Here is a 24853-nt window from a genome sequence, read left to right as displayed (position 1 = left end):
CCAACAATGGCCGGCGACAGGAGCCTACGCTTTTCCCCCATTCTCCATGATTGCGAGAACACTACACCAGATGCGGACACAGCAAATCAAACTGGTTCTCATAACGCCCTTGTGGCAGAGTCAACCATGGTTCCCGGACCTCCTGGCCTCCTCCTACATGGATCCTCCCCTCCTTCCATCCTTCCAGGACCTGCTCACGGATCCCAAAGGATGTCTCCACCCGCTCATCCTGGAAGATCGACTACCCCTGGTGGCTTGGTCTCTTTCCGGGGTTCCTGGCGAGTCAGCGGACTATCGCAGACTGCTAGGGACCTCTTATGGGACTCATGGGCCCCGGGAACTAGACGCTGCTACCTTTCAGCTTGGGCCTCCTGGTCTACTTGGTGCATGGAACGGGACTCCGATCCATTTACGGCACCTGTTCCCATGATTCTCAATTTTCTTTCCTCCTTGTTTTCTTCTGGCCGCTCTTATCGCTCTATCAACGTTGTTCGCTCCGCGATTTCGGCAGCCCATACTCCCGTCGGGGACCTCCCGTTCGGCAAAGATCCTCTGGTCTGTCGCCTACTCCGCGGCATGCGGCTCCGCCGCCCCCCAGCCCCCAAATACCATCACCTATGGGACGTGGGACTGGTTCTCCGTTTTTTCAGGGATTGGCCTCCGAATGACCGCCTCTCCCTTCGCCAACTATCCGCTAAGTGCGCTTTTCTCCTCTGTCTTGTGTCTTTCCGACGGGTGTCGGACGTTCGGGCCTTCGATGTCGATGCCTTTGAGGTGACCCCTGAAGGAGTCACTTTCCATATCTCTCGTCGCACTAAATCAGGTTCGACGTCGGTCTCTTATCCCTTTTTTCCAGACGACCCGCAGCTCTGTGTTGTGTCCACCCTTCGCAGTTATGTTTCGGTTACCTCCTCACTCCGTTCCTCTACGTCGGGTCAACTCCTAGTTTCCTACGTGCGCCCTTACGCCCCAGTCTGTCACCACGCTGGCCCGTTGGATCCGTTCGCGGAGCGGCGGCTTCAGCAGCCCTAATGGCAGGGGCGTCCTTTTCGGATATTCTCCGAACGGCGGACTGGTCTAGGGAATCTACTTTCCGTACCTTTTATTTTCGCACTCCCCCTTCTGCTGGGACATCTCTTCTTCAGCGTTAAAATTGCAAAATAGGAAGCCTCCTGTCATGTTTTAAAATTGAAGATTATGCTAGCTTTAGTGTACTAATAATCTTAATTTTAATAAAGACAGGAGGCGAGTATTTTCCCTCCCTTCTATTCCCTACCCTGACTCTTTGGGGGAGTGAATCTCAAGGTGTCGGATATGGGGCTCGATTTTAATAATCTCTCTGTTTTGGGACATATTCAGAATTTCTCATCCTAAGTATTGCCTCCCTGACGGGCAGTTCTTAGTTGTATTATATACTTACACCTACCATACATTTAGCCACTAGATAATTTGCACGCTATTTGTAATGATTTAATTTTACACTATTCCGTTAAAGCCCATAAGCGTGAATAGTTACGATTCTATACCTAACCTATTTTATACTCTCCTTTCAGCGTAACCCTCCTCAGGTCCTCCACTGGCGCTGGTTTGTTAATCTTACGACCCCATAGGATGAGATAAGAGCTTCGTTCGGTCTTACCTCCAACCTCGTTTACCAGAAGTCTCCTCAAGTTCTGCTCGCCAGAAACCGCTGTTACAGTTTTCGTTGAATTTCTGGATGTTCGAGCTCAACCTGGACTTTGATGTCGCTTTTAGAAAGAGGAAGTGTACAGGCAGCATGACCCTTATATACTATCAGGCGGAGTGATCTACTTGTTACTCTTTACATTTTTTTTTCTTTACTGCTGTGGAGTTAGTAAAGAGAGTTAATGCAAAATACTCGCCTCCTGTCTTTATTAAAATTAAGATTATTAGTACACTAAAGCTAGCATAATCTTCAATTATTGAACATTGCAGCCTATAGGAGCATGGCTGTGGTAGGTCTTGGATCCTTCAGAGGGCTTGTCACTGTCATAGTAACCGAATGGCTCCCTTGATCTCGGTGCAGGGATCATAATTGAAGACAGCATCTGAGGGGGACCCACACCGTTTACCTGTATGGGACCATGAAAGTCCTAATGGCGGCCCTAAATACCACCATTGTCTATTTACTTTTAAATTTTGTGACATTCACTTTGCGGCATAAATATTATGATAACTTTATTCTCTCGGTCAGTACAATTACAACAATACCAAATATATATATATATTTTTTACCTTTTACACAGTAAAAAAAAACTTTAAAAACAAGAAAATGTTTTTGCACAGCTGTATTCTAAGACCTATAACTTTTTTTACTTTCTACAGTCCTGTGTGAGGGCTTAAATCTTGCAGGACGATTTATAGCCTTCTTGGTCTTATCTTGGGGTATACATGACATTTTCATTGTGCAGTGACCCGGTGGCTCACTGATAAATGGTTTAAATTGTCTTCTGTGCATTCTTGTATCCAAAGAGTTGTGTGTGAATGATAGAAGGTTCATTTACCAATCCCTTAGAGACTATTGTTGGCTATGGGCTGGTTCCACCCCTTGGGGGCTACGTTCAACTGCCAAGATCAGAGCAGCAAAAGTGTGAAACTGGTGCTACAGATAGGAGCAACCGACAGGGAAACTTCAGCCTTGTGAGCCAAGAATAGTGTTGAGTGTGAATATGCAAAAATAAAAGATTTTTCGCGAATATCGGCACTTCGAGAATTTGCGAATATTAAGAAATTAGTGCTATATATTTATATTTTGATATGTCATGAGGAAGGACTGCTATCTGTTTATGTCATGCCCTGCTCAGGCTATGTGTGGAGGTCTGCCAGGTTACCAGCACGTGTGTAGCCTTTTGTTTTGTTTTGGAGTTGAGCTATTCCCGCCTCCCTTCAGGTGCACTGGGTGGGGTCGTTGGTTTGAGTTTAAATTACACCCACTCCCAGTGTCCTGTGCGGGTTATAGCTTCTGTCTGGCTCTGTGAAAGGAAGGAAGGATTTGCTGTTCCTGCTCAGAAAAGATAAGTTGGTTTTTGTTTTCTTGTGGTTGGCTGTCTAGGCTGTTAGAGAGACGCCTGCCCCCTCCAGGTTCTGAGGGAGCAGGCTGCCTCTATCCCCCTTTCACCATCTTAGGGATTTTAGGGAATTTTCAGCCCAGGCACGAGGACACGTTATTTCCACCTTCAGGGTCTGAACGTGGGCATAGAAGTATACGGAGAGCTGGTAGGGATTTGTCAGGAGGTGACCTTGATCCCCAGCTTCTCGCCTAGACACTTGTTTGTTTATTTTCTGTGTATCTAGTATCCTGTCCGCCGTGACAGCTATATATTCGTAATAACGAATATTCGTGTTTTTTTTAATACAGTATATTTCAGGTGATCATCCCTCCCTTCTTCTAGCTTGTGGGCCAATGAGAAGGCTTTGTCACAGCTTAGCAACATCCCTAGCAACCAATAGAAAAGTTGCCTACCCCACGCCGATATTTTGCATGCATTAAGCAAATACATTGCCGATTTTCGCAATCAAGAATATAATCTCAAATTCGAGAATTCACTAATATATGACAAATATTCTACAAAATATTCGCGAAATATCGCAAATTCGAATATTGCCCCTGCCGCTCATCACTAGCCAAGAACAGCTTTACGAGCAATCCTAAGACAAGCCAGCCTCTGAGTTAGTAAAAGTAACCCATGAATGTAGGCCTTCACTCCATTTGGTTGGTAAGAACCTTCTAGTGCTCTGCCATACTTCGGAGAACGACTGGACATCTGTTAAAGATTTTGGACTCTTTGGCCAAATTGGGAAGATTGCTCAAATTAACTGGCGGGAGACTCAGAGAAGTACTTATTGTATGGCCCATAATCTCATATATAGCCTTGAGAAAACTGTGTGTACAGCCTGGAAATACTGAATGTACTTTTGCAAGTGCCTGTATGTGTCATCTGCTTAAACTACTTTAGTAGAGTACAGTGGACTTGTTGCCCCAAAATTGGCCTCATCTTTCCACTGCATTGTCTACCTGCACTGACTTACCATTGCCCTTTTCACCAGTTCCTCAAGGGAGCCCTGACTTGCACCTACAAACCCCTGACACCAAGGGCACCCCACCCACCATCAAGCAGGAGTCCCCCAAACCAGGATGTTTCCTGCACCAAAGAAAGGTTGCACCTCTCCCTTCAGTGCACGACCATGGAGTGCCAGAGTAATGACTGCTACTGTGACTACTATTACTCCTATCCTTGCCACCACTACCACTTCTGTCCTCTCCCCTCCTTTGTTTCTGTAATTGACTTTTATTACATTGTTTGGCGGGCAGATAAGCAAAAACAGCAATTATGGCATTGTTTTTTTAGGGGGTTCACCATGAAGGATAAATTAAGTAATCATTGTATGTCTTAGTTCATTACACATTCAGCAACACCAAATGGTGGGGTTTTAGTTTTCAATTTTCTCCATTGAAAACCATTATATAATGTAAAATGGTGGATTTTTCAACTTGGAAATTTTTCAAGTAAAACTTAGAAAACCACCACTTAAAAGTCCCACAAGGGGACTTTGACATGCAGTCATTTGATCGTTTACATACTACACTGTACTACTAATGTATTACAGTGTAAAACTCTGTCGCTGTGAGAAACTCACAGGCAATTTGAAAGGCAAAGGCACAGCCTATTAGGCATACACAGAAGGCAGACCTGGGATCCTTCAATAGACCCATGGCTGCCATTTAAAGATATCAGCATGCCGCAACTGTATAGCCAATGGGTGACAAAGTGGGCCGCCTCCCTCTGAAACCACCTAGAAGCCATAGTTGCTATCAATTGTGGCATCTATGGGGTTAAATATCCAGGATCAGCATTTCTGCCGTTACAAGAGTGCTGATTTTTATAGGTAGGGGTGTTTTTTTTACAACAAAATTTAATCGGAGAGGAAAAGAACTATGATGGAATAGCAGGGAAGTAATATACATTGGCAGTTTACAAGCATATTATTACTTTACATCAGTTGCTACTCACATGGACCATCAGCTGGACCATAGTTAAGGAAGAAAACTCCTATGGCCATAAGAACACATGTTCTCCATGTCAGTTTACGCACAAGCTGTGATCGATGAATGCCTCTCTTCAACATTGAGCTAAAAGCTAGAGCCACTGAGGTGCCGATGATAAAGACAAACCTGCAACATATTTAGCAGTATGTATTATATTATACTCAAGCAAAATATGCAATGTAACAAATTAACTGGGTTTCATTAATCCCGGAAAACCAAGGAACACACTAGAACATGTTACCTTGGTGATCTAAGTTTGATTTAGTAGAACCCCAGAAGATCCAGGTATTGCAGTTGCAATACAGAGAAAAATACATACCCATATTATGGCTGTCTGAAACTAGCCTAAATGTCTAAAATGCAAACTAAAACTTACAACGTAGCTAGGATTCTGACTGCTTAACTGTAAAAATAAAAATCAAGCTAAACAAGCAGACCAGACTGGATACTAATGGTATGGCCAAACAGTCAGGTTTCTGTTTGGCATTTTTGGAAGCCAAAACCAGGAGTGAATAAAAGAAATTGGAGACATCATATCTGTCCTTTATACTTTGTCTTATTTTATGATACACTCACGATTTTGGCTTCCAAGACTATATCAAGAAACCTTAACATGTGGCTGTACTCTTACAATTAGATAAGAAATAAGATCATAAGATCATAAGACCATGAATGCAAAGACAGACTAAAGGCAGAAATGACTTAGAACATCTCCACTGTATGTCACAGATAAGTAAGAAATGCATGTTCTACTAGAGGATGTTAAATGTCTGTAAATTACATTGAAGTAAGCAACTTTTTAAAATGGCAGGCCTGTCCCTGTAATGTGTGCTTAGATGTTAATGGCTTGTAAAGTGGGTAATAATTTTTCGACTGACCCATTCAATCAACAGCAATCACATTACTGACTTAATGCTGTTTATTGTATAACCGCAATCATACAGAAAGGACTCATCTCTTGTGCCATATTTGCTAGCAGTCATTAATGTACAAGATGAAAGCTCTGCATTTTTGGCATTCTTCTTATCTCGGCCCCCTCGAAATTCGACTGGCAGCTTTCCCATCTCCATTTGAAAGCAGATTTCCTGGTCCTCAAGAGGTTTGATAATATCCATAGGTCAAGGAAATGATCATATACAGTGCACAACCACAGACTGACTTCTGCTCTGGAAACAGTTTTCCCTCAGTGGCTATACATATCTAAAAGTATAGACATTATTTTGTCTCTGAAAGGGATTTATGAAATTGTAGATGTCAGTGGAACTCAATTTGATACTTTTGTTAAAAAGTCAAAGTCTAAATAAAACTTATTGATTTTGAAGAATTTAAAGTTGAAGTAAAGTAGTTCATTGACATTACATTGTCATTAGGATTTTTAGTATCAGACAAAATATGATATGCTGTACATAGTTGCTGATGAAGTACCCCTTTTATTTCTCTCCTTGTTCATAAAAATATATTTTAAAACAACGGTTTGATTTATGGTAAAACATAATTGTTATAGGACTTATACGCAATTTGCTAATGAGGTAAATTTTGACCACTTTTTTTGACCATGGAACAATTGGGGCCAATTGGATTGCAAAACTTCCAAAGTGCACCAATCCAACTGGCAAAAAAAAAATCTCACTAATAAAAAGTTTGTATTAAAAATTGCATTAAAAATTTATCAGGCTGGTTCAAGTAAACAGGAATGTGAATGTAACTTAGGGCTCTTTTACACCTGCTGGCGGAGATGGCAATGATCCGGAATAAGCACATTAGCTGCATGTACAGTACATGCAAGAAAGTTTGTTGATGTATGAAGATGAGTACTTGTTACTATGATTGTTCATCCCCAGTTTCCTTTTTTATGTTCAGCATATCCCTGAGATCTGATGATGGAAAAACAAAGATTTATGGTGGCGCATGAAAGATGCTGTCACCCAACAATCAGGCTTTTGCTTGTTGGACAGATGCTCAGTGGCACCTTTACACAGGCCAATTTTTGGGAATGGGCATGAGTAGGAATGTTTGTTCCAGATAATTGCCTTGATCCTCAGGCTGTGTAAAAGAGCCCATAAGACCACAGTTGAACACATAAATTACCCCAAAACAGGAAACTGAAGACACAGTGGACCCAGACTCACCAAAATTGTTGCAGAGCCGTAGGTTATAAAAACACCTCCTGGTCTGACAACCCTATGGGGCACATTTATTAAGACCGGTGTTTTTAGATGCCGGTCTTAATAAAGCCCATAGCTGGCGGAGGAGCCGCTGAAGTTATGAAGAGGTGCCAGCCTCTCCATAACTTCAGCGGATCCTCCACCAGTTCTAAATGTGAGACAGCTTCCTAAAACAGGCGTAGAAAATGGTAAATGAGACGGGCCTTCCGACCTGTCCACTTCCCAGCCCATGCCACGGCAAAAATTCTAGACCTGGCATGAGCCGGGAGAAGTCACAGATAGCGGCACAACTAACCATTGCACCACCATCTGCGCCTGAAATACGCGTAATTTAGGAGTATTTCAGTATAATAAATGCCCCCTTATTTTTCTATAGAATCTGTAGCATGCTTCCAAGCATAAAGTTCCCATCTTGTAAGGTTCTAATAGTCTTACCCATTGATTCCATCCTTGACCCCCAGGTCTGCCATTTTAGGACACCTATTAGCCCCTGTTAGAGGCAGGGCATACTAGAGTGCCTGACAGCTTTATATTATTATATTAACAGACATAATACACTATCTGCAACACATATGTATAGCTAATAGAAATTCCGGCCCCTAAGTTGGACTAAAACAAAGTTTTCAATATGTTTAAAAATATTCTATTTCCTACATATATTTGAAGTCTCTCTATTTTTTTGGGGGGGGGGGGGGATTATAGATTTTGGCATAAAAATGATTAGTTATTTTACAATTTATTTATGACATTACAATATTGCTTGTGTGTATAAAATACAATACAAATCTGTTAGAGCCTGGCTAAGGTAATATTGCTGGGCATACGGGTCTTGGGTAAACCCCAGGCTGTCAACATACAACATTATTAATTCTCAATGATTGGGGGACATTGATGGGATTTTGCAAGAAGGAAGGGATTAAGATGTCTTTTAGGTGTCTGAAGTACTGTTGGATAAATTAAGTGCTTACCATGGCATAACTAAATCTGCAACTGTTAGACCTGAAAAAAAGAGGTCCAATTTTAGAATACATTGTGCATATTATTTCTACAATACATAATGCTCAATATTATGCTCTATAAATGTACTGATGGTTTACATATAACATGCAAAGAAAATTAAGCAGCTTTGAAAATACATCACATTAAATCCTGTAACGCTTTCCTAAAGGCTTCTTTCCCCCCAAAACTGCATCACATTATTTCAGAGGTTGTGTGCAGTATTGCAGACTTTATTAATTGAGCCAAGCCCTTTAAGATCAACTCCTTTATGGCTAACAAAAACTGCAGTGTTTGAACCTAATCTAACAGCTTTTCTACAATTCTAGGATGCTGGAATGCATTGATAAAGTATTTATAAATATATACAGGGGCATAGCTAGAAAAGGCTGGGCCCCATTGGAAAATTTTTGCATGCAACTCCCATCACTATCCCCCTCCCGTGGCTAGTCAAGACCACCCATATTCACCATAAAACCCCCACCCACTCAGTACTTATGTAGTGTACGGGAGCTGTAATGCCCGTCACTACAGAAGGGTCACTTGTGTGCTGTCGTTTCCCCTTATTTATGGGGAGGTTGGTATAAGTCATCTTCATAAACTATAATGTAATGTAATGCTATGTACTTCCCTGTTACTGTAAAATGTGCATGTACAGGCCTGCTAGGGGTGTCATTCCAGCTCTTAGTCACTAGAGGGAGCTAGGGAGCCCTAGGTTATATAAGGCCCAGTCAGGGAGAGGAATAGCAGAAAGATCTAGACTGTGTGAGAGATTAGACCATGTCTGAGTTAAGTCCAGGCCTGGAGCCTGCAGACTAGGAGAGGGTATTGCAGTCCCTGTAACCGGGTTCCAGATCCAAGGAGAAGGTTCCCCTCCTGAGTTTATATATGCAGAAGCAGGAATACCACCGTTAACCAGCCTGAGGAAACTGAGAGAGACAGAGGCAAGTCCAGAAAAGCAAGAGGTACTAAAGACAACAGAGGAGGTACTTGATAATTATAAAACCAAGGATATACGCCAGAGCTAGGGCATCGGGCCTTGGAGAAGAGTTTCTATGTTCCAGGATCAGTCAGGAATAGAGTGCAAGCCGCCTGTACTGCAAGTCCTGTGTTTAACACTCTGAAGTCACCTTGCTATATATTGCCTGCATCAAATGTATTGAAACCAACTGTCTTCAAAGGAACTGCGCTTCCATCTATGTCCATGTATGATGACTACTAAAGTTTGAGTTCTGTTTTAACATCACGTGGTTCCTCAGTTATTCCTGCTATCAGCAAACGGCGTGCCACCGTTTAATTGGCACTGGCGTCACGAACTTTACCTATCATTACCTGCCCTTGCAGAGAGTCAGCTGTCTCAGGTTAGTGGTCACAATTGCACTACAACACCCAGGAACACTATTAACCCTAACTTGAGTACGCTGCACTTATATCATACTTATACACCCCTAGTGGCCTCACACAGTAGTTATACTGCCATCACAGTAGTTATGCCCAGTAGTAGTGCCCCACACAATAGTATTGCCCCCTTAGTGCCTCCTTCACAGTAGTAAACCCTCTTAGTGCCCCCACACAGTAGAATGCCCCTTTAGTGCCTCAACATAGTAATTATGCCCCCTTAGTTTTCCCTTCACAGTAGTTCTGCCCCCTTAGTACCCACACACAATAGTACTCCTCCTTAGTGCACCCACATAGTAAAGCTCCACTTTAGGCTCTCACATAGTAGTGCTTCCCCTTACATTAGTAAAGCCACTGTGGGGTAAATAAAAAATATATATACATTCTTACTAAGCTTCATTCCCTGGATGAACAGAGCACATCCCACACTCCCCAGCAGGAGCTGATGTTGCACCTCTTATTATCATTGGAGTCTATGAGAATTACACTGTGTTCCTATGGAGCCCTGCCACAGTGAAGTTCCTATCAGGCCCTGCCTGTGGCAGGGCTCAAAAGGAACATAATAATGCCCCAATAGGCTGCAATATTAAATCATTGCAGTCTACGGGAGAAGTAATCAGATAATCATATATTAAAGTCTCCTGGGTACTGTAGACTAAATTTTTTTTTTTACTTTTTAAAAATAAAAAGATTAATATTTAAATTACCCCTTTTCCTTATATTAAAAATAAAAAAAATATATAAAAAATATATAATTAGCATCGTCGTGTCCCATAACGTACAGTGAACATTGTAGCAGAATAAAAAAAATCTAAATGGCCAATTTGCCATTGTTTGGTCGCCTCACCTCCCAAAATTGAATAAAAAGTGATCATAAAGTCTTACACACTACAAAATGGTATAATTAAAAACTACTGATCACCCTACAATACACGAGCCCTCACAGAGATCCATCCATGGGAATCAGAATATGCAAATGCAAAGAAAAAAAAAATCTGTTTTTATTTTTTGAAGTATTAGGGCACAAGAAAAACTATATAAATGTGGCATCATTGTCATAGTAATGACCGAAAGAATGAAGTAAATATGTCAGTTTTTACCGCATAGGTAATGCCAATTCCACCACATTTGCTTTTTTTTCCAGCTTCTCACTATATAATATGCAATATAAAATTGTTCCATTATTAAAAAAATAAAAACGTTATGGCTCCAGCAAGGCATGGAGTTCAAATTGAAACTGAAAACATAAAAAAAATAAAGATCACTGGTTCCTTTAGGACAGGGGTAGGCAACCTTTGGCACGCCAGCTGTTGTAAAACTACAACTCCCAGCATGCATACTCTTATAGAAATGAATGGAGCATGCTGGGAATTATAGTTTCACAACAGCTGGAGTGCCGAAGATTGCTGACCCCTGGGCTAGGAAATAGCTCTAAAAAAATATGGCATGTTCTAAGCATAGGTGAAATGTGCACTTAAGCCTTATCTTATATATTAGTATAAGGCCTATTGCACACGGACGTTTTTTTTTCCCGTTTACTGGACGTTTTTTGCGTTCCGTATACGGTCCGTATACGGAACCATTCATTTCAATGGTTCCGCAAAAAAAACGGAATGTACTCCGTATGCATTCCGTTTCCGTATTTCCGTTTTTCCTTTCCGTTTTAACATAGAACATGTCCTATTATTGCCCGCAAATCACAGTCCGTGGCTCCATTCAAGTCAATGGGTCCGCAAAAAAACGGAACACATACGGAAATGCATCCGTATGTCTTCCGTTTCCGTTCCGTTTTTTGCTGAACCATCTATTGAAAATGTTATGCCCAGCCCAATTTTATCTATGTAATTACTGTATACTGTATATGCCATACGGAAAAACGGAACAGAAACGGAAACACAACGGAAACAAAAAACGGAACAACGGATCCGTGAAAAACGGATCGCAAAACACTGAAAAAGCCATACGGTCGTGTGCAATAGGCCTAAAGGAAAATCATTTTGTTTTGAAGACCCTTTCCCCTTGGCATCTGTTTTAGTCCCCTTGACTAATAGCACAAGTGTGAACCTTGCCTAAAAGAATTGCAAAAGTTCTGCAAAACATTGCAATCTGACATAGTGATTGTGTCATGGCAATCCAGGGGTTAAACAACTTCTTGATTAAGAAACTAATGTCCCTTGGTGTAACAAGAAAATACATTTAGCAATCTGCAGCTTATTTTAAGATCAATACAGTCCTGCTGATTTGTTGAAGTGGCTTTTATGAAGTTAAGGCAGAGTTCATTGTTAAATACCCCACCTCCTAAGCAGATGGTGGTCCATATTAATTCCTTTCCTCTTATAGATCAATAAAGAGATTGCTGATTTGCTTAAAAGGTTTTTTTAAGATGTGGGGGCTGCTTTGATTATTTTTTTATGGGAATGTTTGCTTACCGTTCCAAGGAGCATGCTGGAAAAACCAATAGCCGCCTCCTCCAAAGTTGACAAATACCATTAAAGTCAAGGAGAAGCTGGCAAAAAAATAACTTACATGTAATTTCAGCAAATGAAGTGCAGCAAAATGCAAACCTCAGAATACAGATAACATCTTTACAACTTCTACCTCCCTTTTCAGGTTCCCACTTGGTGTATTGTCCCCAGAGAAGTAAAATGTGAGCAGGTATATGTTCTAATTCTGTCCGATATGTTTGTTTCTTTAGATATCAGAACTGAACAACTACATTTATTCTGGAAGGGGTTTTGCAGTGATACAATATTGATGGTTCTTATCTTCCAGGAAAATAAAATGATTGGATATATTTAACTTCTCCACCATCATTTGTCAGGGGAGAGTCACAAGCTCCACAAAAACATTAGATTTTCAGCCAACCCCACCAAAACTTGCATGTGCAACCAAGAATACGGTAATGCATAAAGAGACCTATAACTACTGAAGCTGACTATGCCAACATTTGACCTTCAGCGCAGAACATCAAAGACAAAAGAGGAGAAGAGATTGGAACATTTTTCAGGCAATAGCTGTTCCCTTCCCTAAGGCTACTTTCACATTTGCGGCAGTACAATCCAGCCTCCAGTTCCGGCACAGAATGTCAGGAATCGGCTGGATCAGGGATGGCCAACCTGCGGCTCTCCAGCTGTTGTAAAACTACACTCCCACCATGCCCTGCTGTAGGCTGATAGCTGTAGGCACTGTGGGCATTCTGGGAGTTGTAGTTTTGCAACAGCTGGAGAGCCTCAGGTTGGCCCTCCATGGGCTGGATACAAACATTTGTGTCTGACCGATTTTTGACTTAATGCGGTTGGACACTGTTATGCTTAATAGCAAACACATCTTATGTAATGGCTAGGTAGAAATACTGAATGTGTGCAATCATAGAACAGGACATTGGGGGAGATTTATCAAGACTTGCGATCCCATCTTGTTCCCCTGTGCACTGGAGTGAGATGCGCCTAATTTTTTAACAGGCAGATGCCTCTTAATAAATTAGGCCATTTCTAGCACCTCATGCTCCAGAAACTCAAATCTATGCCATCTGGACGCTGTGATAGGCTACACCCTCCCATTAAGTCCTGCCCTCCCACTAAGCCCCGCCCCTCTTCTAGCCACTTTACAAAAGTAGCAAGAAACTCAAAACATTGCAAATTATGGCATAAGTATTGGCATGTTCCGTAATTTGTGACTTTTTAATGTCACAATAGTGGCATAAATACATTAAAGGGGTTGTCCAAGTTATTTTTATTGATTACCTATCCTCAGGATAGGTTATCAATATCAGATCGGTGGAGGTCCGACAGCCTGCACCCCCACCGATCAGCTGGTTGAAGATAAGGTCATGTGCCCTGCCAGCACAGCCTTCCCTTCATTGTTTACCTGCTCGCCATCACAATCGCAGCAACGAGTAGGTATAATTACAAGCCTTACCATTGATTTCAATGGGACAGCTCGTTCCTATACACTATACACAACCCCTTTAATAAATGCCCCTCACTGCACCCAGATTTGCACCTTAACCAAAGTGCTCGGGTGCTCGAGTAGAACACCTCGGGATGCTCACGTGCACTACCGAGCACCCGAGCACAATGGAAGTCAATGGGAGAACCCAAGCATTAAACCCGGCACCCCCTGCTCTGAAGAGGGGAGGGTGTCTGGTTCACATGAAAAGGTCAGAAATTGATGGAAAGACCACTGAAATGGTTCGGGAACAGCATGGGGAGGATGTCTGGATGCATCTTGGACTCCCGGGTCGCTGCTGGGAACGATATTGTCCGAGTAGTACGCCAATTTTACATCGATTTTAGAGGAAAAGTTGTTAGGAAACATTCTTTCCTGTATATTTACTTGTATATAAAGTGCAAGTGCTGCCAAAAATTACAAGAAAGAGGCACTCCGATACAACCAGTATATCACATAAAGTAGGGCCTCATTCACATTGTGCTACAATTGTTCATGTAGAGGGACTCCTACACTCAAAGACTATGCACTAAGTGAAAGGGCTTCAAAACATTACAAGGAACTGGCACTCCAATACACCCTTTATTACACATAAAGTAGGGCATCATACACACCCTTGAAAAATTATGATTGATGGCCTGCTGGTGACCCTTAAAAACATTAGGAGCGAGGGCAGCCTAATAAGCATGTTGATATGATGGAGGAGGAGGAGGAGGAGGAGGAGGAGGATGAGAAAAGGAAGATTGAACCATAAACCCTTTTTAGTGGTGGAAGGGGTGCATGGGAATACAGTGTATTCAATACACCATAAAAGCCACATTTAGAGTGCCTTTATGTTCAGTCGCTTTCCTCTGGTGGAGTAGAGAAGTCAGGGGCAATCCAGGCCTTGTTCATTTTGATATGAGTCAACCGGTCTGAATTTTCAGTTGACAGGCAGATGCACTTATCAGTTATTATGCCCCCAGCAGCACTAAATACACGCTCTGACAAAATGTTGGCAGCAGGGCAGGCCAGCACCTCCAAAGCGTAGAGCGCCGGTTCGTGCCACATGTCCAGCTTGGACACCCAATAGTTGTAAGGCACAGAGGGATCATTAAGGACGCAGACACGGTCTGCTACATACTCCTTCACCATCTTCCAAAATGTTTCCCTCCTTGTGACAGTAGGCCGCGCATCAGGGTGAGGGTGCTGGTGGGGTGTCATGAAACTGTCTCAGACCTTGGAGAGTGTTGCCCTGCCTCTGTTAGAACTGCTGTGTGTTCCCCTCGTCTCCCCTCCTCGTTTGCCCAAGGAACTACGTACTCTGTCGCCAGCGTTGTTAGCTGGAAATTTTTGGAGCAATTTTTCCACAAGGACCTTCTGGTATTGCACGATTTTGCTAGTCCTCTCCACCACAGAAATGAGAGATAAGAAGTTCTCTTTGTAGCGAGGGTCGAGAAGGGTGAACAACCAGTAATCGGTGTTGGCCAAAATGCGTTCAACGCGAGGGTCAAGGGAAAGGCAGCATAACATTAAGTCAGCCATGTGTGCCAGAGTCCCAACAGACAAGACTTCGCTGTCCTCATCAGGAGGATGACTCTCAATCTCCTCATCCTCTTCCTCCTTTTCTGCCCATCCACGCTGAACAGATGGAATAAACCTGCTATGGGTACTACGCTCTGTAGCGGAGGCAACCGTCTCCTGCTCCTCCTCCTCATCATCATCCAATTAGCGCTGAGAAGACGAAATGAGGGTGGTCTGGCTATTACTCTGTGTTCTGTCTTCCCCCATTTCCACCTCTTCCACATGCAAAGCGTCCGCCTTCATTGTGAGCAACAAGCGTTTCAGTAGACACAGAAGTGGGATGGTTACGCAGATAATAGCGTCATCACTGCTCACCATCTGTGTTGATTCCTCAAAGTTGCTTAAAACCTCACAGAGGTCAGACATCCATGCCCACTCGTTGATTGTGAAGAGCGAAAGCTGACTAGAATGGTGACGACCATGTTGCAGCTGGTATTTCAATACTGCCCTCTGCTGCTCACAAAGCCTGGCCAACATGTGGAACGTGGAGTTCCAGCGCGTGCTCATGTCGCACAACAGTCGGTGAGCTGGCAATTTCAAGCACTGCTGCAGTGCTGCCAGACCGGCGGCAACTGTTTATGACTTTCGGAAATGGGCACACACGTGGTGCACCTTCACCAGTACCTCAGGCAAATTGGGGTAGGTTTTGAGAAACCGCTGAACCACTAAGTTTAACACGTGGGCTAGGCATGGTATGTGTGTGAGCTTGCCAGATATTTTTAGTATGCACGCATGTTAAAAGGAGACGTAGCGCAGATAATGTCGCTGTCCGCAGCGTCTATGGAAAAAGTACACTGGATGTCACAGATATTTTTAGGCTGCACAAACATTATACAGGAGATGTAACGCAGGTAATGTAACTGTCCGCAGCGGACACCGTCTACGAAAAAAGTACACTGGATGTCATAGATATTTTTAGGCTGCGCAAACGTTATACAAGAGATGTAGCGCAGGTCATGTAACTGTCCGCAGCGGACACCGTCTACGGAAAAAAGTACACTGGATGTCACAGATATTTTTAGTATGCGCACATGTTAAACAGAAGTTGTAGCGCAGATAATGTCGCTGTCCGCAGTGTCTACGGAAAAAGTACACTGGATGTCACAGATATTTTTAGGCTGCGCAAACGTTATACAGGAGATGTAGCGCAGGTAATGTAACTGTCCGCAGCGGACACCGTCTACGGAAAAAGTACACTGAATGTCACAGATATTTTTAGTACGCGCACACGTTAAACAGAAGTTGTAGCGCAGATAATGTCGCTGTCCGCCGCGCCTACGGAAAAAGTACACTGGATGTCACAGATATTTTTAGTATGCGCACACGTTAAACAGAAGTTGTAGCACAAATAATGTCGCTGTCCGCAGCGTCTACGGAAAAGTACACTGGCTGTCACAGATATTTTTTGTAAGCGCACACGTTAAACAGGAGATGTAGTGCAGATAATGTCGCTGTTCGCAGCGCCTACGGAAAAAGTACACTGGATGTCACAGATATTTTTTGTATGCGCACACGTTAAACAGGAGATGTAGCGCAGATTATGTCGCAGTCCGCAGCGTCTACGGAAAAAGTACACTGGATGTCACAGATATTTTTAGGATGTGCAAACGTTATACAGGAGATTTAGTGCAAGTAATGTAACTGTCCACAGCGGACACCTTCTACGGAAAAAGTACACTGGATGTCACAGATATTTTTACTATACGCACACGTTAAACAGGAAATGTAGCGCAGATAATGTCGCTGTCCGCAGCGTCCATGGAAAAAGTACACTGGATGTCACAGATATTTTTTGTATGCGCACACGTTAAACAGGAGATGTAGAGCAGATAATGTCACTGTCCGTAGCGTCTACAGAAAAAGTACACTGGATATCACAGATATTTTTAGGCTGCGCAAACGTTATACAGGAGATGTAGCGCAGGTGATGTAACTATACGCAGCATCTACTAAAAAAGTACACTGGATGTCACAGATATTTTTAGGCTGCGCAAACGTTATACATGACCATGGTATTAGCTATACCTTCACTCGAGCTTACCTTTTTCTTGAATCCCTTCCAATGAACTCTCTACTCCTTATGCCAACCAAATAACCACAACAACCACGGTTCGGATTTAAATCGGCCACAGCAGCCATTTTATTTTATTAAATACATAAATAAATAACCACATAACAGTTAAATAACACAAAACCATAATTAACCCCTGGCGAGGGAGGTCCTAGAAGCCCCAAATAACCATAACCAACAAACCACAACCATCCGGCGACTCCATCTTACCTCCAGCCGTTAAACCCAGCTCAGAGGCAATCTTGATGGACGCCTTAAATTCCTCCAATCCCGATCCTCTATGAGAGTCCAGCCCCTCCTGCGGGGTTCTCCCATCCTCACGTATCAGTATATTTTATCCAACTTCGAGGACCTCCCCCACCTCCACAAACGCACAGCTTGACTTCCTTAAGCCTGCGCATCCCTCCACATCCGTAGTGCAATCTCCACCCCCCCCCTAAATCCCTAGAGACCACAAGTCAGTCCCCACTGCATTCAGATGGACTCCATCAGCCCTCCAAAAATTCCCTGTCCCCCTCTCTAGTTCCTCATGCCGAACCGCCACTGCCCCATTTCTCGCCATGAACCTCCCTATCGCCCTGTTCACCTTTTTCCGGGCCTTATTAATTCGTTCCACTGACCTGGCCCCCCTCCAAGACTGTCTCGGGACAATGTCCGACCACACTGTAATCAGCCCTGGGAATAAAAATATTAAACACCGCTAGAAACTGAAAACGTGATAGGTAAGACCCGTCCTCGTGCTGTAAAAAAGGGGAAGTACCACAACCCCCCACTAAGACTCCACACTACGAACCGGACACATGGCACAACCTGGAACCGCAAACAAAACTAACTGTCTGCCTCTGCTCTCATGATCCGTCTTTGACCTCCGAATCCAAACAGACACCCTGTCAACTCGCCACTCTACATCTTCGTTCCTAATACCTCCTGCCTTGGTCGTACTGCCACACACCAGTTCCCCCAACCTGAACGCCCCGAAAAATCCCAAAGCGAACGCCGCCCTGAACAGGTTAACTTCCCATGCCGAACTACAAATCACCCCCAACTTGTCTCCCAACCCCAGGAGTAACCGGAATGACGCCGGCCTTCTTCTGTCCTCCACTTTGTACCCCTTACGCCAACCCTTCCCCACTTGTCGGACCAAGAAAGACTTAGTAACATCAGTCGCTCCCCTCATGCGAAAACCAAAAGCCAACCCGGCCATGAACCTGTTCAACTGAGGGACCGTCCACCCTTCTTCCCAAAGGTGCCCTAACAGCAACAATAACCCTATCTCCCCTTCCTCACCCCCCATGCTCAGCTGAGTCTTCCACTGCTCCCATCATTCCCAGGCCTTACCATATGCCGACCAGGTCCCAGGACTCAACGACCCCCGCAACAGGCCCATTACTGCTCCTCCAGGATCCCCTAAAGCCACTCTCGACAGTCCATACCCCGTTCTTCCGCTTCTGGCGCCAGAAGCCAGAACCGCTCCAACTGTGAACGAGAAAGAGCATCCGCCAGTGAATTTGTCACCCCCGCCACATGTACCACAACCACCCAAGTGTTAAGCGAAAAACAGCCAGGACTAAAAACTGCAATAGTTTAACTACTGGCGGGGAAGATGCTGATAAGCTATTAATAGCCTGAACTACCCCTAGATTATCGCAGTGGAATCGCACCTTCCTGTTTCCGAAACTTTCACCCCACAACACCACCACCATGACAATGGGGGAACAATTCTAAAAGTGCCAGATTCCTGACCCAACCTCTAGTCAACCAACTTTCCGGCCACCAACCAGCGCACCATTGCCCTTGACAGTAAGCCCCTAAAACCTACACCCCCGCCGCGTCAGTATACAAGTCAAAATCTACGTTGTCCCATGCCTCCCCCATGACCATCGACCTACCGTTATAACTGCCCAAGAATTCGGCCCACACCCTCAGGTCACCCTTTAACTCTTTTCCCAGCCGCAAAAAATTATGGGGGGCCGTAACCCCCGCTGTAGCTGCCGCCAAACGTCTGCAAAATATCCTACCCATTGGCAAGATGGGACATGCAAAATTCAGCTTACCCAGCAAGGACTGTAGGTCTCGCAACGTGATTTTTTCTCGCTTTATGACCCTATTCACGTCTTCCCCTAATACCGAAATTTTTTCTTCGGGCAACTGACATTCCATTCGAACTGTATCTATTACAATGCCCAAAAAACATAACTCAGTCACCGGGCCCACCGTCTTTTCTTCCACTAAAGGGACCTCAAAATTCTCAAAAACAGACTGCATTGTATGTAATAACAACGAACAAACCCTGGTCCCCGCGGGCCCCAGGCATAAATAATCATCAAGATAATGGATAACCAACGAACAACCAGATACCTCAACTACCACCCATTCCAAAAAAAAAGGAAACGCTTCAAAATACGCACAAGAAACCGAAGATCCCATGGGCAAACATCTGTCCACAAAATAACTTCCCTCCCAAAAACAACCTAGCAACCGCATACTGTCAACGTGAACCGGTAACAAGCGAAACGCCGCCTCAATATCAATTTTGGCTAATAACGTGCCCTGCCCCAAACGCCTCACCCAGCCCACCGCTGCATCGAACGACGTATATATTACCAAACATACTTCGGGATCTATGCCATCATTAACTGATGCCCCTTTTGGGAATGTTAAGTGGTGTATTAACCGAAACTTGTTCCGGCTCCTTTTTGGGCACCAACCCCAGCGGTGAAATCCGGAAATCGTTTAACGGCGGCTTACTAAATGGAGCCGCCATCCGCCCCAACTCTACCTCCTTCCCCAATTTTTCCGAGACTATCCCTGGGTGTTCAAGCGCGGACCGTAAGTTCTTATGAACCAACGGCCCCGCCGTTATAACTGACGGGATCCGGAAACCAAAACGGAAACCATCACCCAACAGCTTTGCTGCCTCCCGATTCGGGTACCTATCTAGGAAATCCCGCATCCTTTCCACCCGTATCGGCATCTGGCCCTTTTCCAGCTGAGTCCCCACCTCTCTGCTTTCCTCCCCGAAAACACCTTTTGGTGCCGTGCGTGCCCCCACACGAAGAACATTCGTGCTTGAACTTGCACTTCCCCCGAACCTGCAGCTTCCTTCATTGAAAAGGAAACATAATCCTTTTGCCGAGGCCAATGCCATGCCCCCCCCAACTTCCCCCCGAAAGGGCTGCGTCGACCGGATCGGTACTGTCACCCTAAACCTAAGACCAATATCCTTGTGATCCCACCAGATATCGGGCCTAACCGCCTTACGCCACCCCACTCCCCCAATAGTCTGATACGCATCCCCTATGGCATCTTGATAGCAAAATAAGGCGGAGCAACATTCCGGTGACTTTTCGCCAATAACTCTTGCCAGAATAGCAAACGCCTGTAACCAGTTGGCGAAAGTTTGTGGAATCAAGCGGTACCGCCGTTTCTCCTCCTCCTCCTTTTTACCGTCTTCCTTTCTACTCCTATCCAAATTAAATCGTTCTAAGGGGAGCAGCGAAAATATTTCCACGTACTCCCCTTTCCAAATTTTTTCTTTCACCTCTTGCTTCAAGTGAGCCCCCAGAGGGCCTTCAAAGCACACATATACTTCCCCCCGTGCCCTATCATCCAACCTCGGCCTGTGTTCCTCCCCGCCCACTTGCGTCTCCACTGAAACTGACGCCAAACTGCCACCAACCGGCCCAGTCCCAGCCCCCGGTTACCCACCCAAGCCGGCAATGGGGACCTCCCCAAACTAGACAACCACCCCGCTAAACCACCTAAAATCTGACCTAACCCCGCTCCCAATTTCCCAGAGACCAACCCACCACCCGGGAAGCAAACTTGCGCTAATATGGGACCCCATGATGTCTCACCAGGCACCGCGGGTGCTGTGACTCCCGCTGCCGTCAGTCCTGTCTCCTGCTGGTCCCAGAATCCTGGCATTGTGCTCCTAGAAGTAGCTGGCGTCTCATCCCGGACAGGCATCGCAGACGTTGAAGGCTTATCTGCATGCGTTGCTGTGGATCCCTGGGTGTCGCTAGACGCTCCAGACAGGTGCATGTGTATGGATCCTGCCACGCGCTGATCGATCCCAGCTTCTTCACGCTCTGCGCCTCTGGGCCTGCACAGTTCTTCTCCTCCTGTCTGGTCCTGTTACTGACGAAGACGCTGCAGAGGGTGGGGGAGGGGGCGTCCCACTCTGCTCCGGACTCCGCCGAACTACGGGATTCCTCCCGCGGCGGGAGCGCGTGTCGGCAGGCTGCGCGTGTGCCCCCCGCCGCGGAGGGTCCCCTGAGGGGCTCCCTAAAAGGCGCCGAGTCCTGGGGGTACATTCAGGGCTTAAGCGAGCCGGCGGTTGGCCCCACCGCGGCCGGACAGCCCGTACATTGGAGACTGTCTCTGGGGAATGTAACACACCCGAGGGCTCCCCCAACAGGCCACCGACCCGATCCTGTAGCCAGCCTGGCCCTCTCACCTCCGCCTCTTGCCTCAGCCTCCGCAGCATCTCCTCCACCATGCTGTCTGTAAGTGCCATGTTCGTTTGCCTGCTTCTCAAAATGGCTCTCCCTCACCTTCTCTCTACTCCTCTTAACTCCTACCTGGCTCCGCCCCCCTGTTACCATACCCACAGCTCCACCCCTCCTCTCTCAGCTCAATTTTAACCCTATCTGCTCTCCCTTGTTTCTAAACCATGTTCATGCTGGCCTACCCCTACCGCTGCGCTCCTAGTCCGGCCTTACTGGAGATGTAGCGCAGGTAATGTAACTGTTCGCAGCAGACACCGTCTGGAGAAAAAGTACACTGGATGTCACAGACATTTTTAGTATACGAACACGTTAAACAGGAGATGTGGCGCAGGTAATGTCGCTGTCCGCAGCGCCTATGGAAAAAGTACACTGGATGTCACAGATATTTTTTGTATGCGCACACGTTAAATAGGAGATGTAGCGCAGATAATGTAACTATCCGCAGAGTCTACGGAAAAAGTACACTGGATGTCACAGATATTTTTAGTATGCGCACACGTTAAATAGGAGATGTAGCGCAGGTAATGCAACTATTCACAGCGGACACCATCTATAGAAAAAGTACACTGGATGTCACAGATATTTTTAGTATGCGAACACGTTAAACAGGAGATGTGGCGCAGGTAATGTTGCTGTCCGCAGCGCCTATGGAAAAAGTACTCTGGATATCACAGATATTTTTAGTATGCACACACGTTAAATAGGAGATGTAGCGCAGATAATGTCGCTGTCTGTCCGTAGCGTCTAAGGAAAAAGTAAACTGGATGTCACAGATATTTTTAGTATGAGCAAACGTTATAGAGGAGATGTAGCGCAGGTAATGTCACTATCCGCAGCGTCTACGGAAAAAGTGCACTGGATGTCAGATATTTATTGGCTGCGCAAACGTTAGACAGGAGATGTAGCGCAGGTGATGTAACTATCCGCAGCGTCTACAGAAAAAGTACACTGGATGTCACAGATATTTTTAGGCTGCGCAAACGTTATACATGGTGGCTGCCCGACTGTTTAGGGAGGGTAGACAGGGACTGTGGGTCCCCCCCCTTCCTTTTCCCATCCTTAGGGTACTTGTATGGCCCTAGATTTAGTGTTGTTAGTTGGTGGGAGTATGTAGGGTTAACTTATTGCACAGCAGGAAGAGGAGGCGGGTAGCGGGAGGGTACTTATGTGCTGTCCCCGCCTATCCTCTTCCTCTTTATCGGAAGCGCGGTGCCCCCTCCCTCCCTTTTGTTTCCTGTATTTGGAAGTTTTAATGTTAATTTATATTTCTGTTTGTCTGTGCGCTATGTCCTCAAGGAGGCTGTATGCAGGATTGAAGAATTTTATTAGTCACAGCTGGCGGCAAGTTACTGCAAATAAAAAAGTTATTAATGATGGGTTTGGCGAAATCTGCCCGTTGGGAGTCCAGCGGCTGGCGGATCGCACGGTTTTTATACTGTTGCCGTTTTGATGAATAAAAATATAGCTGTGGCCGACTACCACCCAGCAATAAAGAAAGGTTAAAAGAAAGAACGTGGTCAGTGTCCTTATTTGGGATGGTTGTGAAGTGTGGGCCAGTGTGGTAGGGGTAACCCCCCCCCCCCCTTTTATCCTTGGTTATTACCAACAGTCGGAGATGTAGCGCAGGTAATGTAACTGTCCGCAGCGGACACCATCTACGGAAGAAGTACACTGCATTTCACAGATATTTTTAGTATGTGCACACGTTAAACAGAAGTAGTAGCACAGATAATGTCGCTGTCCGCAGCGTCTACGGAAAAGTACACTGGATGTCACAGATATTTTTAGTATGCTCACACGTTAAACAGGAGATGTAGCGTAGATAATGTCACTGTCCGCAGCGCCTACGGAAAAAGTACACTGGGTGTCAGATATTTTTAGTATGCGCACACGTTAAACAGAAGTTGTAGCACAGATAATGTCGCTGTCCGCAGCGTCTATGGAAAAGTACACTGGATGTCACAGATATTTTTAGTATGCGCACACGTTAAACAGGAGATGTAGAGCAGATAATGTCACTGTCCGCAGCTTCTACAGAAAAAGTACACTGGATGTCAAAGATATTTTTAGGCTGCGCATACATTATACAGGAGATGTAGCGCAGGTAACGTAACTGTCCGCAGCGGACACCGTCTACGAAAAAAAAGTACACTGGATGTCACAGATATTTTTAGGCTGCGCAAACGTTATACAGGAGATGTAGCGCAGATAATGTTGCTGTCTGCAGCGTCTACGTAAAAAGTACACTGGATGTCACAGATATTTTTAGGCTGCGCAAACGTTATACAGGAGATATAGTGCAGGTAATGTAACTGTCCACAGCGGACACCGTCTACGGAAAAAGTACACTGGATGTCACAAATATTTTTAGACTGCGCACATATTATACAGGAGATGTAGCGCAGGTAATGTAACTATCCGCAGCGGACACCGTCTACGAAAAAAGTACACTGGATGTCAAAGATATTTTTAGGGTGCGCAAATGTTATACAGGAGATGTAGCGCAGGTAATGTAGCTGTCCGCCGCAGACACCTTCTGCGGAAAAAGTACACTGGATGTCACAGATATTTTTAGGCTGCGTAAACATTATACAGGAGGTGTAGCGCAAGTAATGTAGCTGTCCGCAGCAGACACCGTCTGCGGAAAAAGTACACTGGATGTCACAGATATTATTATGCTGCGCAAACGTTATACAGGAGATGTAGCGCAGGTAATGTAACTGTCGCAGCGTCTACGGAAAAAGTACACTGGATGTCACAGATATTTTTAGGCTGCGCAAACGTTATACAGGAGATGTAGGGCAGGTAATGTAACTGTCCGCAGCATTTACGAAAAAAGTACACTGGATGTCACAGATATTTTTAGGGTGCGCAAACGTTATACAGGAGATGTAGCGCAGGTAATGTAGCTGTCCGCAGCAGACACCGTCTGTGGAAAAAGTACACTGGATGTCACAGATATTATTATGCTGCGCAAACGTTACACAGGAGATGTAGCACAGGTAATGTAACTGTCCGCAGCGTCTACGGAAAAAGTACACTGGATGTCACAGATATTTTTAGGCTGCGCAAACGTTATACAGGAGATGTAGCGCAGATAATGTAACTGTCTGCAGCATCTACGAAAAAAGTA

The 24853-nt window shown here is 44.9% G+C and overlaps 1 protein-coding gene across 1 annotated transcript in view; it reads right to left on the bottom strand.

Moving 5' to 3' along the window:
- Nucleotides 1–24853, bottom strand: part of LOC121004622 (heparan-alpha-glucosaminide N-acetyltransferase-like) — a 771952-nt gene that overhangs the window by 447375 nt on the left and 299724 nt on the right. The window contains exons 8-10 of the mRNA XM_040436852.1: nucleotides 12057–12133; nucleotides 8202–8232; nucleotides 5034–5194 (exon numbers count right to left, since the gene is read on the bottom strand). Coding sequence (XP_040292786.1) covers nucleotides 5034–5194; nucleotides 8202–8232; nucleotides 12057–12133 — 269 coding nt within the window. The remainder of the gene's footprint in view (nucleotides 1–5033; nucleotides 5195–8201; nucleotides 8233–12056; nucleotides 12134–24853) is intronic.

Source organism: Bufo bufo, chromosome 6 (genome assembly GCF_905171765.1).
Source record: "Bufo bufo chromosome 6, aBufBuf1.1, whole genome shotgun sequence".
Taxonomy (NCBI): Eukaryota; Metazoa; Chordata; class Amphibia; order Anura; family Bufonidae; genus Bufo; species Bufo bufo.
This window is presented reverse-complemented; position numbering and strand designations above follow the sequence as displayed.